Raw genomic sequence first — 16,000 nt, forward strand, 5'->3', positions numbered from 1 at the left:
CAATGAGAAGAGGGTGACCTGCTGAAAAAGCTAGCAGCAATGACATTAAAGACCACGAAGAGGAAAGAGCTGAAATCTGGACTTTTTCTGTCATTGATGACGTTTCTGCAAGTAATCAAGACCCAAAAGGTAGAAAGCTTATCTTCCCCCTCCTGTTTCTTGCCAAATGGTTCTTTTAATAGGTAATAGCTACATTACTCAGCATCGGGCTGTCAAAGTTCTCTTTCTATGGTAAACTCAGCAAGCTTTTTAAGAGCATAAAGGTGAATGGGCTGCCTCTATTGACTCTGCTGCAGGTTTTTGTCTTCCTGTTTATCCTCATCCAGAAATGCTTGAACGTGATACAGCTTTCAACACCATAGGTTCTGGCATTTGGAGGTGTTCTTCCTTTGTGTCTGCTTCTGTTATAAGGCAATTTTGCATCGCAGCAGTACCTAAGTGGATGATCTTCTGTGTAGGAATTAATACTATCTTTCAAAAAGATGTGTATATAAAATAGATGGCTAAAGATCTGCCTTTATCTCGTATGTATACGATACTCTAATGTCAAGTTGTTTAGACAGTTCTTGACTTCAGTTTGATTTGTATTTGTTGTCTAATTCAGTTAAACATGTTCAGGCCTCTTGTCTCTAGCAGAGACTTGAGACACATTCAGTATTAATAAAATTTGTGTTTTCTGAGTAAAATGTTATCTTGGGTAACTTGAATTGTTTGCTCTCACCAGCAAGTCATGTAATTGCGTAAGTAAGGAGTTGCAAATGACAACAATAAAACTCCTCTTTGAAATTCTTTCTGTGTTGTACTGAATGGCTAAACTTTGTAATTATATGGCTATATTTGCTCTACCTGGTCTGTTATATTTGCAACACATCTGAAGACTGAGCAGACTTCCAGACTTGGGTTGTGTGGCCCACAGGAAGGAGCCACCTCTTCCCGGTCTGCTAAAGCTCACTGTTTGGTGCGAGTCTGTGTGTTTCTCTACGGGTATGCATGTGCACTCTAGCACTGCCTCGTCTAAGGCTGTATCTGAAAGGCCACAGCAAACAGGTGGCTTTGCAGTCTCTTCTCAGCCTGGGTAGGCTTTTGCTGATTGCATTAGTGTCCCTTTAGTTAGGGCTTGATATCGTGGCCTTAATTCCAAAGTGATGTTTGGGCTTCGGTGTTCAGCAGATGATTATGACCTTGTATTATCATCTCAGAAATCCTGCCAGACCCCAGCATGCTTTCCCATGACTGACACCACAGGGCTCGTCTCTGCCTTTATCCAGAAGAGATTATTCCAACACTGCGTTGTCTGGCTTGCCAAGTAGGTTTGTATGCAAACTGTGGCTTGTTCCAAACATGGTTGCCAAGTTAGTGTTTTGTTCAGGAACATATGAGTTCATATCACTGCTTTTGGTATCTAAGTAGAGCTGTAAACTTTTTTTTTTTTTTTTTTTAAAATCTCTGCCTGAGTGCTCTGCAGACGTGTGGCTCTTTTAACGAACACTTTCCACAGGTCTGTGGCCCTTACTAGGACAGCACAGTGACACCAGCAGGAGCATGACCAGACTTCTTAGCCCTATTTAACCCTCTCACTTCCCGACTCAGAGACACGGTCCCTGAGGTCTAGATTAAACTTTAAAAGATGCTTTTTATTAATGTTTAACCCTGATGGGGGTTATGACTATATCTTTCCATAATGTTATGAATATAACTTTTCCCTGCCTCTGGAAAAATGCAACACTTAGTCATAGCAAAGTGCTAATGTTTAACTTCCCGTAAATTTTGCTTTCAGGATATTTAAGCACAGCACCATGTAAATTTATTAACTCTGGACAGCACTTTAGGTGTAATACAGAGCTTAACGCTTTTCAACATCCCATTCTGTTGAGGCAGTGTTAAGTCACCTGTCCTGTTTCACTAAAAAAGATGTTTGTATAAAGTGGTTTATTCAGTCTGTGACACCTTGAATATGTCACATCTGGGCAGGTTGGTGATGTAACTCTCGCTCAAATATTTGTCCAAAGAATGGTCTTCCATTACAGTCAGCTCCCTGAAGGTTGTACTGTGATGCTCAGAGGCAGATTTGCAGTAACTCTTCACACTGAATGTGCCAGGCTCCTTGCAACTTGGATTGTAGAGAAAAAGCAAAAAGTTAAAATTTCTCTGTTTCCAGGCTTGTTCCCCAGTACTGTAATTTCATTCCAGATGTTATTGCCACGTACTGGTTGTGGAAAGCTACAGTTGCATTTTGCAGACGAAAAGCCACAGGAGCTTGCCCTGTTGAGTCAGGTGCATTTCTTCCATAACTCCTGCATGGACACAACTTAACTTGATTGATTTATATACCAATCTAATTTGCTATGACTCTGCTTGTGGTAGATATGTAAAAAATCTGCTAATCATTTCATTCTCTGAAAAATACTGTAAGTAAAGTTTTGCAGCTAAATCTTCAAGTATAAATGATAGGAGGGTGGCTAATTCTGGTGAGTAAGGATCTTTTAACTCGTATTTACACAGTTGCATGTGTAAATTACTGTATGTTAGATGACAGTTAGCTTTGTATTATGTTATGAAGAATATCCGTTACTGTTTTCCCTTTGAGACTGAGACAAATCTCAGGATGCTTGATTTTTATTCAGCACTTGCCCAAGTCAAAGTCCCATAGCTCCAGGGGAGGATTTGCCTCAGTCAAAGCTGATAAGGCCCTCTGGAATTGTCTTTAGGTAGAAAGATCTTTTGTGCGTGTACTCAGCTCTGAATATATATTTGTGTGTCTGGCAGTCTAAAACGATAGATCAACTCCATGTGCTTTGCTAGAGATGGATTTTTGTTTCTTATTTGTTCTGCTAGTCCATTTTCTTTGTATGGGTAAAGAATGATCTATATAAAATAATGTGAACAGTCATTAGATTTTTGGAGTCTCTATTATGTCACGAGACAGACCTTGATAAAAGAAAAGGGCACAGGTTCCACCTGTGAAAAGGCAATAATAGAGTGGATTAAGTTCTTTAAGTTCAACATGGGGTTACAGTTGGCTGACAAAGTTACGGCATTGGATGGTTTCCAAGCTACTGAAGGTACAGCTGGTCACAGAGAAGCAGCTGAGAGCATCCATTCTCTTGTGCGGCTTTCTGTGAGCTCTCAAAATTTGGGCCATGTACTAAGCTTTACATTTTTATTAAAAAAAAAAAAAAGACACTTAAAATAATTGGAAACATATAATGAAGCAAGCCACTATATGATTATAATAAACCCTCATCCATCAATTCTTTAATCTTTAATCTGACCTATTACAACTTTCTTTGGTTGTTCTGTTACGTTTTGAAAGAGACATCTATAGTAAGAAAAATGCAACTCCTGATTGTTTTGGCATCTGTTGAAGTCTGTTTTGTTGTGATTACACAGTGCACTCACATCTCAACCTGGAGTAATGTCCAGTGGATCCAAAGCACACTGAGCATGGTCTCGTGAGAGTGTTTAAAACAGGAGATACGATGAATACAGATTGTACTTTCTTTGAAGACTTGATTTTGCAGTACTTTTTTTTTTTTTTTTTTTTCAGGCAAGTATGTTGTTGAAATAGTTGAGGCTAAGGAGCAGAATGTAGCCCAGGATAATAAAAATATTTTACTGCTGTCTGTCAGGTTTGATATGTGTCTCCTTAGGAACCGGAGCCAGTATCACAGCAAAAGTGCACAGGCAGCTGTAAGATGTAAACCAAAGAGAGTGAGTTACTTCCTTTTATTACTTCGTGGTCTTTTGCAGTTGTGTCCCTACTGGGCTAATCCAAACAAGCTATTTTGGAAGCGAGTGAGTTTAGTTGTTTTCCCTTTTTGTAAATGAATGGCACATCAGTAGAGGAGGTGTTCTTACAGATTCTCCAGAGGAAACTGTGATACTTGGATTTGTGGAGTAAGGCAGTCGTGGCACTCTATTTATTTATTTACTTTTGTTCGTAAGCAAGAATTGTGCTGCTTTGGTGCTGTTACGCAATAGAGACTTACTGAACCTTTTAAAGCCACTTATTATTTTTTGTAATTAGAACTAACTTCTGCAGCTGTCACTAAGCTCCTCGTCAGATGATATATTTATTATATTAGAAATGAGAGGAGGCACGTGAGTAAGACTGAAAGGAATATGCTGTGCTCAGGGTAGGGTTTTATGTTTAAATGGGTGATCAGCATGTGTGGGTTAGACCAAGATGATTGCAGTACCAGTGCCTGACTAGTTATGTGCTGCCTTTAATCCTCTGGTATTGTATTTCATTGTCTCCCAGTGCACTACTGTCACAACTGAAATAAAAACCCTCTAAATTCAATGAACACTTTTATCTGTCATCATAATCACGAAAGTCTTGTCAATCATGGCTTAAAATTTAAGCATGCAGATCAAATCTGTAGAAAGAGGAGACACCTGGACTCCACAATGTAAGTGGAGATAGTTTAAGATATTAAATATTTGTTTCATTTATGTTTTAGGGTTTTAACTGAATATGTTGTTGTTTTTCCACATCTTTAAAAATCTAGAAAACCTGTTTACTGACTTTGCAGGAGAAAATTTTAAGAATGAAATTAAATTGATATGACAAATTCTTTGGTGGAAGTATTACTTGTTTGTGGCAATACTTTGGATTTTAGGCTTGCTCTTGAGCTGACAAGGAAGACCAGAAAATCTGGAAAAAATTAGTAGCTTGCAAATAAGTTAAGGCAGACCACTACAGGTTTACAAGAGACTTTAAACCTGAAAGTGATCGTAGTCACTTAAAGGTGTATTTGGCTCAGATATGACTTGTGAACAAATATTCTTGGTAAGCAATTTACATTTACACTGTTTGTTTCAAATGCAGATTAAATATATAGAAAATATATGGTAATACAGTAACAACTTCAATGTCGTATACATAGTACATAAAATGATATTTTTTATCTCCTGTTAATGAAGCTAAAGACAGTGTTATTAGTACTTTCAGATTAAAAATTTGGGTTAGATCTATTTAAAAATGTGGTTCTGTATTCCAGAAATTACTGTTTCTGTGTGTACTGTAGCAGTACTGTGAAAAATTGATAGTGGAATGTCATACTTCGGTTTCAGATCACTATTTGATATTTCAAGTGATAACTTTTAAACACCACTTTATGTGAGATTTTCAGAAATGTTTATATTGATCTAAACTGGTACTCACTGAAGATGTAGCAAAACTCCCAAGCCATAATGAGCATTTAGAGTAATCTGTCCCCATACCGTTATTGATCCTTAGGTACTTTTACTTTCACTACAGCCAGTGAAAATAACACGATTGACGGTGATAAGGGTTTGTGAGCAGGTGACATACCATTCGTGGCACTGCATCTCCCTTGCCATTGTGAGACTCAGTTTTCAGAGGCGTGTGTTTTTGCCAAAAATGAACCACAGTCTATTGGTGTTTCTTTTTTTAAACAGGGCCAGCTGTTTAAGAACAAAAATTAAAATAAATTCTAGCTTTGCCTGTGTAGCCATAATTTGAAGTGAAAGATTGAGATACCCTGGCTGCTTTTTTTTTATCTTCTTATTTGCTTCTGCTATTGCCATGTGGGGGGAAAAAAGATGCTCCAAGTTCACAAAGCGATGAGCCTCTGAAGAACCATCATTTTCAAATGCTGAGCGCAGCCAATGTGTGCAGTGAGGTGAGCCACGTGGCTCACCACAACTGCTCCAAAGCAAAGCCAAGCCCATGGTGCATCTCCCACAAGTATGGAGAGGCCGTCTAATGGGCGCGCGGGTGCTTGAGTGGGATTTTCCTCCAGCTGTGGTCCATCTAGTTCACTGACTTGCCATTGCATTGAGAGTGCCACATAGCCAAAGTTTTAGCATTGAGTTTGAGAAAAGTTGTACTTTCCAATGTTATCATGCTATAATTGCTTGCCATTTTCCTGTGGTAGAACTCCTGTTGCTGAGATATGAAGTGACTTCCTGAAGGTGGATGCAGGATTCGTTTTTAAGAGCTCTTAATTCTGAAGCTTTTGCTTTTATAAAACTACATTTGTACTTCATAGTTAAACAACCATACTGTCCTCAGAAAGTATCTAAGTCTGTTCCTAAAGGAAATTCAAATTCTGAGGGGAAAGAATTTAATTCTGATACTTTATTTCATCTACATTAATACTTGAAAAAGTTAAATGAAATTTAGCTTTAGAGTTTTTCTGTCTCCAACAAATGTTTTTTGCATCATAGGGCCAACTATTGATATGGCATGATAATAATACAATGGAATGGCAAGTTGAAATGATGAGAAGACTTTCATGCCTTGCTGGTATAGAATAGCTATCCCTACATACTTCAGCTGTCCCTCAGCAATATTTGTCAGCCAGGTGATAGCAGCTATTTCTGTGTTTGCAAAGATGACCATGTGTGCATGAAGTGTTATATGTTCATTAAAATAGTTTAGTGGTCTCACCACTGAAGTTTAGTCTGCAAGAATCAGCAAACGGTTCCAGCCCAGGCCACTGGGAACTATTTCAAACTCTCTGGCAAGATAGATCATCATTCCAGCTTGTAGCTGGACACACAAGCTATGATCTGAGGTGAATCATTTTGTTGGTTATCATATAAGTGTACATGGTGACCTATGACAGCATTTTAAGTACCATCAGCTAAACATATTCTGCCACAGCACTTTGGTGGTGGTGTAGTAACCTGTGAAAGGTGCAGAGTTTGGGGACATGTTTGTTCTGCATTGATAAATCTTCCTAAAAAGAGGTCCTGTAAGCAGCAATGTCTCCTACCTCAGTCTTCCTCCTAATGAATGGAAAAGAGAAAATGTCAGTATGATTAAACTTTGGGGCTGTAATGCATGCGCAGGACTCCTGTAATTCAGTAAAGGTTTGTGTTATATTTGTGAATAGGTCACTGATGGCACTCCTAGAACTACAGCTGTGGCAAAGGATGGGGCAACATGTTAGAGTACACGGGGATGCAGAGTAATGCAAAACAGTCTGTAGGTCTGTTCAGTAGGACAGTGGAGGTCTGTTAGGTAGGACAGTGGTGCCACTTTTGCTGGAATGCCAGTCACTTGTGTAGAGCGTTAAAACAAGAATAATTAAAAAAAAAAAGGCTGGGGCGGGGGGGAGGGAGGAGGAATAAAAATACAAACTAGTTGTGAGGAAAGCTTTTAGGCAGAGCAACGTGTTCTCACATCTGTTGCCTGTGTTATTAAGATCATGTGTGATGTCTGCAGAAAGTAGGTAACCCACCTTAGGTCATGGCATTCAGAGAAGCTAAGGTTAACTGAGGTTTTATGTCGTGATTAATGAGTTCAATCTGCAGATTGGGCTGGGAGCTGGTGGCCAGCAGAGCAACTAAAAGAGGAAATATCCCTTAAGCACTCAAGCCTCTTGTCCCAGGGACCAACACCAGCAGCATTAGCAAAGCTACAGGCAGCTTCCCCCTACCCCACAGCCGGTGGGCTGGGGAGGGAACGGCTGACTCCAGGCACACCGCCTGCATGGGTCTGGGTAGGAATAAGTGGGGAAAGCGTGCTTGTGTCAGAAACATAAACCTGTAAGGAGTGTGGGTGGAGGGAGATCGAAATGGAAGTTAGGTGGTGATTTGGGAGTGCTCAAAAAGCAGGGCCGCTGGGGAGCCCTCTCCACAGCTCCTAGGGAAGGAAAGCATCTTTGGACTTCTACAGTAGATAGAAAACTAGAAAGGGTGTCCAGGGGTTATCCGTAGCCAAGAACTGAATTTTATGTACATTTTGCTTGTAAATGCTTATCTTTTACTTTATAATTGAAGACATTAATTCTTGCTTAAGGTTTTTTTTTTTTCCTTTGATTTCCTTTTTCGCCTGTGTATTGTTAGGTGGTGAAATGAAACGGAATGAGATTTGCAGATTTAAATTGAGCTGTCTTTAGAGAAATTTTGAAAACAAGTTTTGCACACAGGCAGCTCTATAGAAAGAGGACCTGCTCTTGGGGAAGTGCTTGAGAACAGGAGGACTGGGAGGAGCTCCTTGCCAGTCTCTGCAGGAAAGGCAGCATCAGGCTCCTTTCATCTCCAGCTGCTAGCTTCTTGTGTAGAGGAGCTCTTATGGAGTAGCGTTCCCCCTGCGGGAGCTGTGTTCGAGTTACAGCTCAGGGCTTGGGCTGAGGCATGAAGTGTTTCAGCCTTGTGCTAACACACTGGCTACAGGATCAGAGGAAGCTTAGAAAAAGGTAATAATAAGAATAGTTTATGATATGGAGACGTTTCAGATGCAAGTGTTGAAAATATACGGTCTGTCCACCTTACAAAGAGTAAAACAAATAAGAGAATATAAGAATTTGTTAAATAGCAAGATGACATCTAGAAGCCGGGTAGTATGTTTCTTGGTCTCATAATGTTGAAGGAGATGTCTGTGATTTTAGAAGAAAGTAAACAATATTGGTAATGAGAAATGAATACTCAAAGTAGGTTATACACGGTGATTTAGTGTCACACATGGTTTCTTGGGCCAACAATTTTAAAAGGTTAAGGGAAAAAAAAGCAGTAGACATTGCTATGGTTATAAAATTGGTTCAGAATGATCATACTGAATGATGACAGAGTTTTTGGAAGGAACGTTACTTTTCATGCTTCAAACATCTTTAACTACCAGAGAAAGAGAGAGGAAATGTATATGTGTATGTGTGGTTCTGGCTATCTTGCAGGTGGTGGTCATGGGATCCTTTTTGCTCCCTCAGTAGTGTCTGATACTAGCAAAACAATGCTAGGCTAGACACCTCTAAGTGGTTAAAAAAATAATAATAATCTGACCTAGAGAGGTCAGATTTCTCTGCTGTGGATCAGATAGACTGATTTTGGCATCTCCTCATCCAAGTTGTGTAATAGCGTCTGACACCTATCCAAGCCCTGCAATGCACTGATGTTTCATGGTGAGCCAAAAAGAAGATGTACTGTGTGTGAAACAATGAATGCTATTTATCCAGCTGAGGCTCAAAGGGAACAGATGATTTTATGAGGTAGGAAATTTGGGCAGGCTGTCCCAGACAGGCTGAGGTACAAAGCAGAAGATGGACATGGCAGCTGGGATGGTTATGCAGAGTGGCAGGAAAGAAGAGTCCAAATGTTACATGAGCTTAAAAAGCTGAGGAAAAAGGGAAGAGCAAAAAGGCCGATGAAGTAGGCTGGAACAGACCCATGCGGTGTTTGTGAGTAAGACCGTGCTCATGAGATCGAAATCCTCCCCATTCTTCCGTAGTTAGGCTGGAATTGATGGCAGTGCTGTGAGGAAGGGCTGTGAATGTCTCTGTCAAAACTCGTGTTGGCCAGGCATTTGTTGGAGGAGAGCTCAGCCGGTGGGGATGCCACAGTCCTGTTTGCTGTAGCCAGAACCCCTTCCAGTGGCAGGATGTGAGCAACAGGGGTAAGGGAGGTAGAAATGCAACCACCAGCTGTCATTTTGCCAGTGCTGCAGTTGAACTACAAGGAGTGGATTGGTTGGCTTCTAGATATTTTAATCACATGATTGCAGCAAGGTTGATAGTCTCAGGCCTAATGATACTGAAGTAATTTTACTAATGTCAGCAAAGTTGCTCAGGATTTATACTGAAAATGTAATTGGGCCTTTTTTTTTTTTTCCTGACTTGACTTGACAGCCAATTTCTTATGTTGCTGTAAAATACATGCAAAATAGATGTCCTTTGAAATAGCCAGGAACATATTACTTTCCTGTGCACATGGAGTACTCATTATCTTTAACTACGTGTATGTCAGGAGATGTGTGAGCAACGTCCAGAGCATCGGTAACACAGGGAACAGGATTTTGAACTCCTTTGTTATCTGTAGGCTGGTGCACTGATTTGGTGTAGGAGCTCATACTTGCACTGTCGGTGAGTACCTGTTAGTTTGGTATCACCTGAGATGGCCAAATCCTTTTCCTTTGATAATGTCAGTGTACTTCCCTACATAATTAGGATAAGCTTGACTTCCAGATCAGCTGATGACTGAATGGCAAGACGTTTTGTCATGCCTGGCAGGTGCTTCTCAAGGAAATGCAGGTCTTGTCCACTGAATCTTTTTTCTCTTTAGTCTCTGCTGCTTTTTTTATGCTGGATTTGTTTGCTGTAAATAGATCAATAAGTGAGAGAATGAAGGCGGTGTCAGTGCAACAATGTTTTTGTACTACCCATAGTTCTATAGATGAATATATAGATTTTCTCTGAAGGACCTGACTGATATAGCATAATTTCTTCTATTATTGAAGATATCTCCACAACATAGAATTATTCGTTTTCAGATCAAGAGAACTATAGAGACAAAGCTTGATGTAGGCAAACTGCATGTTATCTGTTCCTCTGTTTCCAAAATTTCTTAGCTGGTGTGGTTGATTTATGTGACCTCGATATATGGCAAGGTATGTCATGGAGTAAATGCAGTTGTACTGTGCTTTCCTCCGGTAAAAACAATCACTCATACAGCAACATAAAAATAGTAGAACCGCTGTAGACCTCTGGCACTCCTGTGCACATAGAACACAAACCATTAAAAAGGGAAAAGCCCCGTTGTGGCAGCCTCTCCAGGACCAAAGCAATAATTTGACAATCATCTGTCTGTGCCAATCGCTTGGATCACTGTAATCTGGGAATTCTGACTACAAAGATGAGAAAACCCGTTACCAGAACATGAATGTCACCATAGTTGTGCTTAATATTTTTGAAAGTGTCTCGGTAAACCTGAGAACAATTACATTCTTCTTCGTGTCCTGTGGTCTCTTCAAAAGTACTACATTGGTAGTTTTCTGACGGCTACTTATACTGACCATTGAGAAGAAATTTTTGTTTAACTGGATGAGTTCAAGGAGGTGAGGAAGAATTGTTTGCTACAGCCTTAATATTGACTCGGTACTTTTTATTGCTTATGTTTCAGTTAAAATATCAAGAGCCAAAGTCTAGTTTTTTTTTGTTGTTGTTTTGTTTTGTTTTTAACCAGTTCATTGTGGGTAGATAAGGTAAGATAGACAAAACTTTGAGTAGCTAACTTGTAGCGCTTTAGAAGATAGATTTGGTGCTTTTTTAAACAAAAATCCCCTCATTTCTTTCAAATTTCATTTGAAGAATTGAAGAATTTTCAAAATTCTTTGTATAGAAATTGCATTGATTTTTGATTTCGAAGGAAAAAATAATTTCTAAACTTTCTGTTCATAAAAATTAAATTCATAAATGTTTTTGGAAGAATAAAAACCTTCTAGTATTGTGAAGCTTAACTAATTTAAAATTGAAAACCAGCTGATCCTTGGGCATTTTTCTTTTACTCCCTATAGGTAAATCTAGTGAGTTTAAGAAAACAGTGTATTGGCAAACTTTGCTACTATAAACTAGCTTTTGCCTATTGCTCAGGATTATTAATCTTTATTAAGTCAGCTCACTCCACTGAGATTCGACCTTTGTTTTTCTTTTCAAAGCATTTTTTTCCTTAATATGAAAATATGTTTGCACAAACTACTACTTAAATACTCTGGATTAAATTTAGTTCAGCACAGACACTTCTGGTAATATTCTAGAGAGTTTTTTATCCTAGGTGAGAAGGTTCAGAACATTTACATCGTAGGTTGTATATCTTGTGCAAGCTGTAAAAATGTGTGGACTTGTAAAATGAGATTGTGCTTGGTACAACTTTATTCACTGAGTCTGCTGCCCCAGTGAGTCTCCACCAAAGCTCCACCAATTACTGCAAAGTTATAAAACTCTAGGCAGATGGAAAATTAATATTTATAGCAAAATACCCCGGGTTTTGATAAGTGGAAACTCTTGGAGCAACAGATGATGTTTGCAGTTAAGATTTAGAAGGCAGCCTGTTCAGGAAAAGATGAAAGCTCGTGTACTTTCTGAAGTAGTAGGTCATCTAGTGATGGCCTTAAATGTCAGCGTTACTGTTTCTGTGAACTGGAACCATCTGTGATGAAATGCTTAAAAAACGTTGTTCTGTACTGGTAAAAATAAATATAGAGAAATTATTTCCTCAAATGGCCCCCCAAACCCAGTAAAAGTTGGCAAGATCCACCTCTCATTTCACAATTTCTGAAAGGTTTACAAAGGCTGCTGCCTTGACAGAGCCCTGCGCAGTGCAGGAATCAAAAAAAAAATAATAGCTTTTCAGGAGAGGGGGAAGCGCCTCGTGTTGCTCAGGAGCTGCCAAGTACGGCTGGCTTGAAGAGCTGGAGGTCAGGGCCATGCAGTGAGCTCATGGATGCGCCTGTAAATCCAGAGTGATTTTCCTAGCTTCAGTGCTGTGGTTACTTTGGGAATACAGGAAGAAGTGTTTTTCTGGTGATTAACGTTTGCACACATGTGAGTCTAGTCATCTTGACATAATGGCTTAGAAAGGATCGGCGCTTGGTGTCAGAGGTAGAGCCCCTTAGCCGTCAATGTACTCAGCTACTGAACTGGCACTTGAATGCTCTACAGAAATCTGGTTTTCTGGATGAAGCTTCCTCCTTTCTTCCTGAAATCCAAAGCTTGAGGTTACCCACGTGGTTTTCTGTTTGTGGCTCCAGTGTCTTGTGCTGGTCTGCAGCTGAAGTTTTGTAGTTTTCAAGTTCTGTTGTTTTCTCAAGGGAGAACTCGGTAGTAGACGTGCATGTGTGTGTAAGTGCACACCTAGAGCACGGCTAAGCTTTGCTAAAATAGTATTCTGCAAAACAAGTTGAGAATACTTGTTGTTATATGCTGAAAGACATAAAGATAAAAAGGTTATTACCAGGGCAAGAACCTTGTTGCTTTGTCCTGTGTGTCCATTTGTGTGATCAGCCTGTGTTCATCAGCTTGGGGGCAGCCAGGGAAACCTCCTGCTGCGTAGGGACGTGTTTCAGTGTTAAGAATTGGAAAAAGTGTTGAAAAAAAGTGTGTATGGAAACTTATTACATGAAACAAGTTGTTATCTGTACAAGATGTTTCCATACAGATATCTTGCAGAGACCAGAGACTTTCAGGAGCAAGGTGCAGGTTCTCTACAATGAAGTGATATTTTTTTCCTGTTTTTCCATCGTGTAATAGCAAAATATTCTCATCTGGTTGGTATGCTGTTGATAATGAATAACCCATGCTGTTCCTGCTTTCTATAATGTTGTTGCCGTAAGCTTTTATTGCATTATGCAAGCACTGTAGCTGTTAGAACAAGAAAAAAGTATTTTAGTGAGACATAATGTTCTGATAGGAGCAAACCTCTCTACCTTCAGTGTAAGAGCTGCTCCTCTCCTTTGTGTTTTTGTTGTTGTTTTCTTTGTTTGTTTTAATAAATATCCTTTTATCTCCCTGGCAAACTAATCACTCAAGTATATTTTCAGCATCTTTGTCTTTTAAACCAGATTACTTTGCAATATATATTAACGGGGGAGGTTTAGAATTCATGTGCATTTAAAATATAGGGGATGATGGTTCAAAGGACTTATAAAATATTGTAACTGCTGTGACTATAGCTTAATTATTTGCACAAGCCCACTTGTGCACCTAATTTCTATTGCAACCTGTGTGACACAGCCACAGCAGCGGTACCTGTGCTCCCGCATGCTTTGTTGCTCTTGGAAAGTTGCCCATGTGCTTGTCTCTTGTAGGTTTAAGGTTCTCACCTGTGGCTGTGAAATGCTATCAGCAGCATTTCAGTCCTGTTTCAACCCCACAGCTGTTGCCTTTCTTCCTAGTTGTATGAGAAGAAGTGAAAGTGTGCTTTCCTTGCACTTTCAGGAGCAGCGTGTCAGGGACACCAAGAAGAAAGGAAGAATGTGCTACTCGTGCCTGCAGTTTAGGGAGGATGCTGCAGTCTGAATACAAGTGCAGAAATGAGGGACAAAAAATATTTTATTTTTCTTTAGAGGCTGAAGAAGACTGACTGTAGTATGTAAATATTTGTGGAAAAAGGACTACGATTAATAAAGGATTGCTTAGCAAAAACCAAACAAGAACCAAGCTGGTGTGTTAAGGCAAACAGATATAAACTGGAAGCACAGCATCTTAGACAGGCGTGTCTAACAACAAATACAGTGTTAGTGTTTGAGGGGTGGGGAGCCAGGTGATGGTTTCTTCATCATTCTTTGGTGTTTTCAAGTAAAGGCTGGATGCCTTTTCCAGAGGAAGTGCTCTTATAAATAAATACATGCCAATTTTGCTTAATACAGTAATAACTAAATGAAATTTAATGCTCTGTGATAAGATAGGTTTAAGAAGATTGAAGGAAATGGTGTAGCAATTCAAATGAATACAAAGACTTTGGTGTTGGTTTTTGTTGCTTTGTTTTTGTGGAAAGGAAAGGTATCATTTCTTCTCTGGGGTCCCTGGTGGACAGCAGAAGAATTGATGTACTTCTGTGCAGCAAGTTGAACATAAAGAAAAACGTTCTTGTCATCAGAACAGTGAAATACTAGGGGGAAAATGCCTGTGGAAGTTGCAGTAATATTTTTGATGTGGTTGACTTTTGCCTTGAAAAAGAAGAATGAACTGGATGACCTCTACAGCTTCTCCCACGCATTTTTTCTGAGAGTCTGTAGTGGGTGATGTAGTTCTCCATTTTATCTTCAACTTGCTGAATCTTACTCTGGTAATCTGTTGCCCTTGCTCAGCCAAGTCTCTGGACCTTTCGCTGACTGCCTTGTACACCCATTCATGAGCATCACATGTGTAATGCATCTGTTTAATGCCTTACATCCAAGCACAAACAATATTCTACATTGTAATTTCAAGAAAGAAAGTTACAACGCACCGTCTTCTTTTTAGGTCCTCCAGGGAAAAGAGGTAAGCGGGGCAGAAGAGGAGAGACTGGTAAGTTTTCACTTTTGTATGATCCATTGCTGTTTGATGTCTGTGCGGTTTTGGGAGGATGCATACCCAGCATGCTTTCATCTTTATTTTTATTGCTTGTGTGCTCTGAAAGAGAGTTCTGAAGCTTCTCTTGTAGAAATTTGTGACCCTTGGCATATACCTGGTGGCCTTCCAGATAGCTATCTGGTCTTGAGTGTCATTACTTTGTAGTCACACTTCATAATGTTTGACGTGGTGCCGTTGGCAACATTACCGGTAATTGTCAAACCATTTCCGTGTCTTCTAAGTCTTGCACAAATCAGAGTAACTCCATGTTAGTCAGCAGCCGGGGGGATACTGTAAGTCAGCATTGCATCAGGCCTCCTTGGTTTGGGATGAACATTTTGAGAAGGAAAGAAGTATGTTAAGAGTGTCTGTTCAGGGGAATAACGTGACAAATAGAGTATTCAGTGTGAGAAAAATTGCTGTTTACTAGAAACAAGTAGCAAGTTAGTTGTTATGTAAATAAGAAAAACACTTGGTGGTTTGTTATCCTGTACCAGGGAGCTGGCTGTTGAGAAATAAAATCCGAGCGTTGGCGTAGAGCTTGAAATTTCATTTGAGACAGCGTTGTGAGATGCTGAGTGCCTCTTCCTGGGAATTGGAACTGTTGATTATGTTGCAGGACTGAGTCTTCAGCGAAGGTGAATTTTCTAGAATTGATGCAGGAGAAAATGAGCATTTCTAATCTCCTTGGCTGTATTGTCTGTTTTGCCAGTTAGGGAATTCTTTCAATCGGCTTGGTCTCTGTAAATTTGTTATGTAGCCCTCCTTAATCTTGTAAATGATTATTTATCTGGCTCTTAAAAACTATTTCCATATTTTCCTGCATCACGAAACTGTAACCAAACCCTGCCAAAGGTTAATATAAATCACCTTGATGTTTCCATTCGAGCTTGGATTAGTATTTACTTCAGAGAAAAGTGCTGCGCTACAGAAGGGAATTCTGTGCTTAAAGATTGTCTTACAGATGATCCTGGCAATTACTTTGCAGTATGCTTGTTGATTCATTTTATGTCTCAAATAAACACACATTAAACTATTAACAAAGGAAATTGATCTTTCTTGTTTAAAAACAGACCTGCAATTTAAAATGCCATTTAAGAATATTTACCAGTATAAAGAAATTGCCTTAGTTACAGGACAATAAAACTGCATTGTTAAAAACAAAAGGCTATCAATATTAAAAGCAATCTCCAAGTACAGCTGCT

General features: G+C 39.5%; 1 protein-coding gene across 1 annotated transcript in view; it reads left to right on the forward strand.

Moving 5' to 3' along the window:
• COL25A1 (collagen type XXV alpha 1 chain) overlaps positions 1–16,000 on the forward strand; it is a 304,900-nt gene that overhangs the window by 137,291 nt on the left and 151,609 nt on the right. Inside the window, exon 3 of the mRNA XM_083833712.1 lies at positions 14,706–14,750. Within this exon, the coding sequence (XP_083689838.1) occupies positions 14,706–14,750 (45 nt within the window). The remainder of the gene's footprint in view (positions 1–14,705; positions 14,751–16,000) is intronic.

This window comes from Anser anser (genome assembly GCF_964211835.1).
Source record: "Anser anser genome assembly, chromosome: 4".
NCBI classification, from domain to species: Eukaryota; Metazoa; Chordata; class Aves; order Anseriformes; family Anatidae; genus Anser; species Anser anser.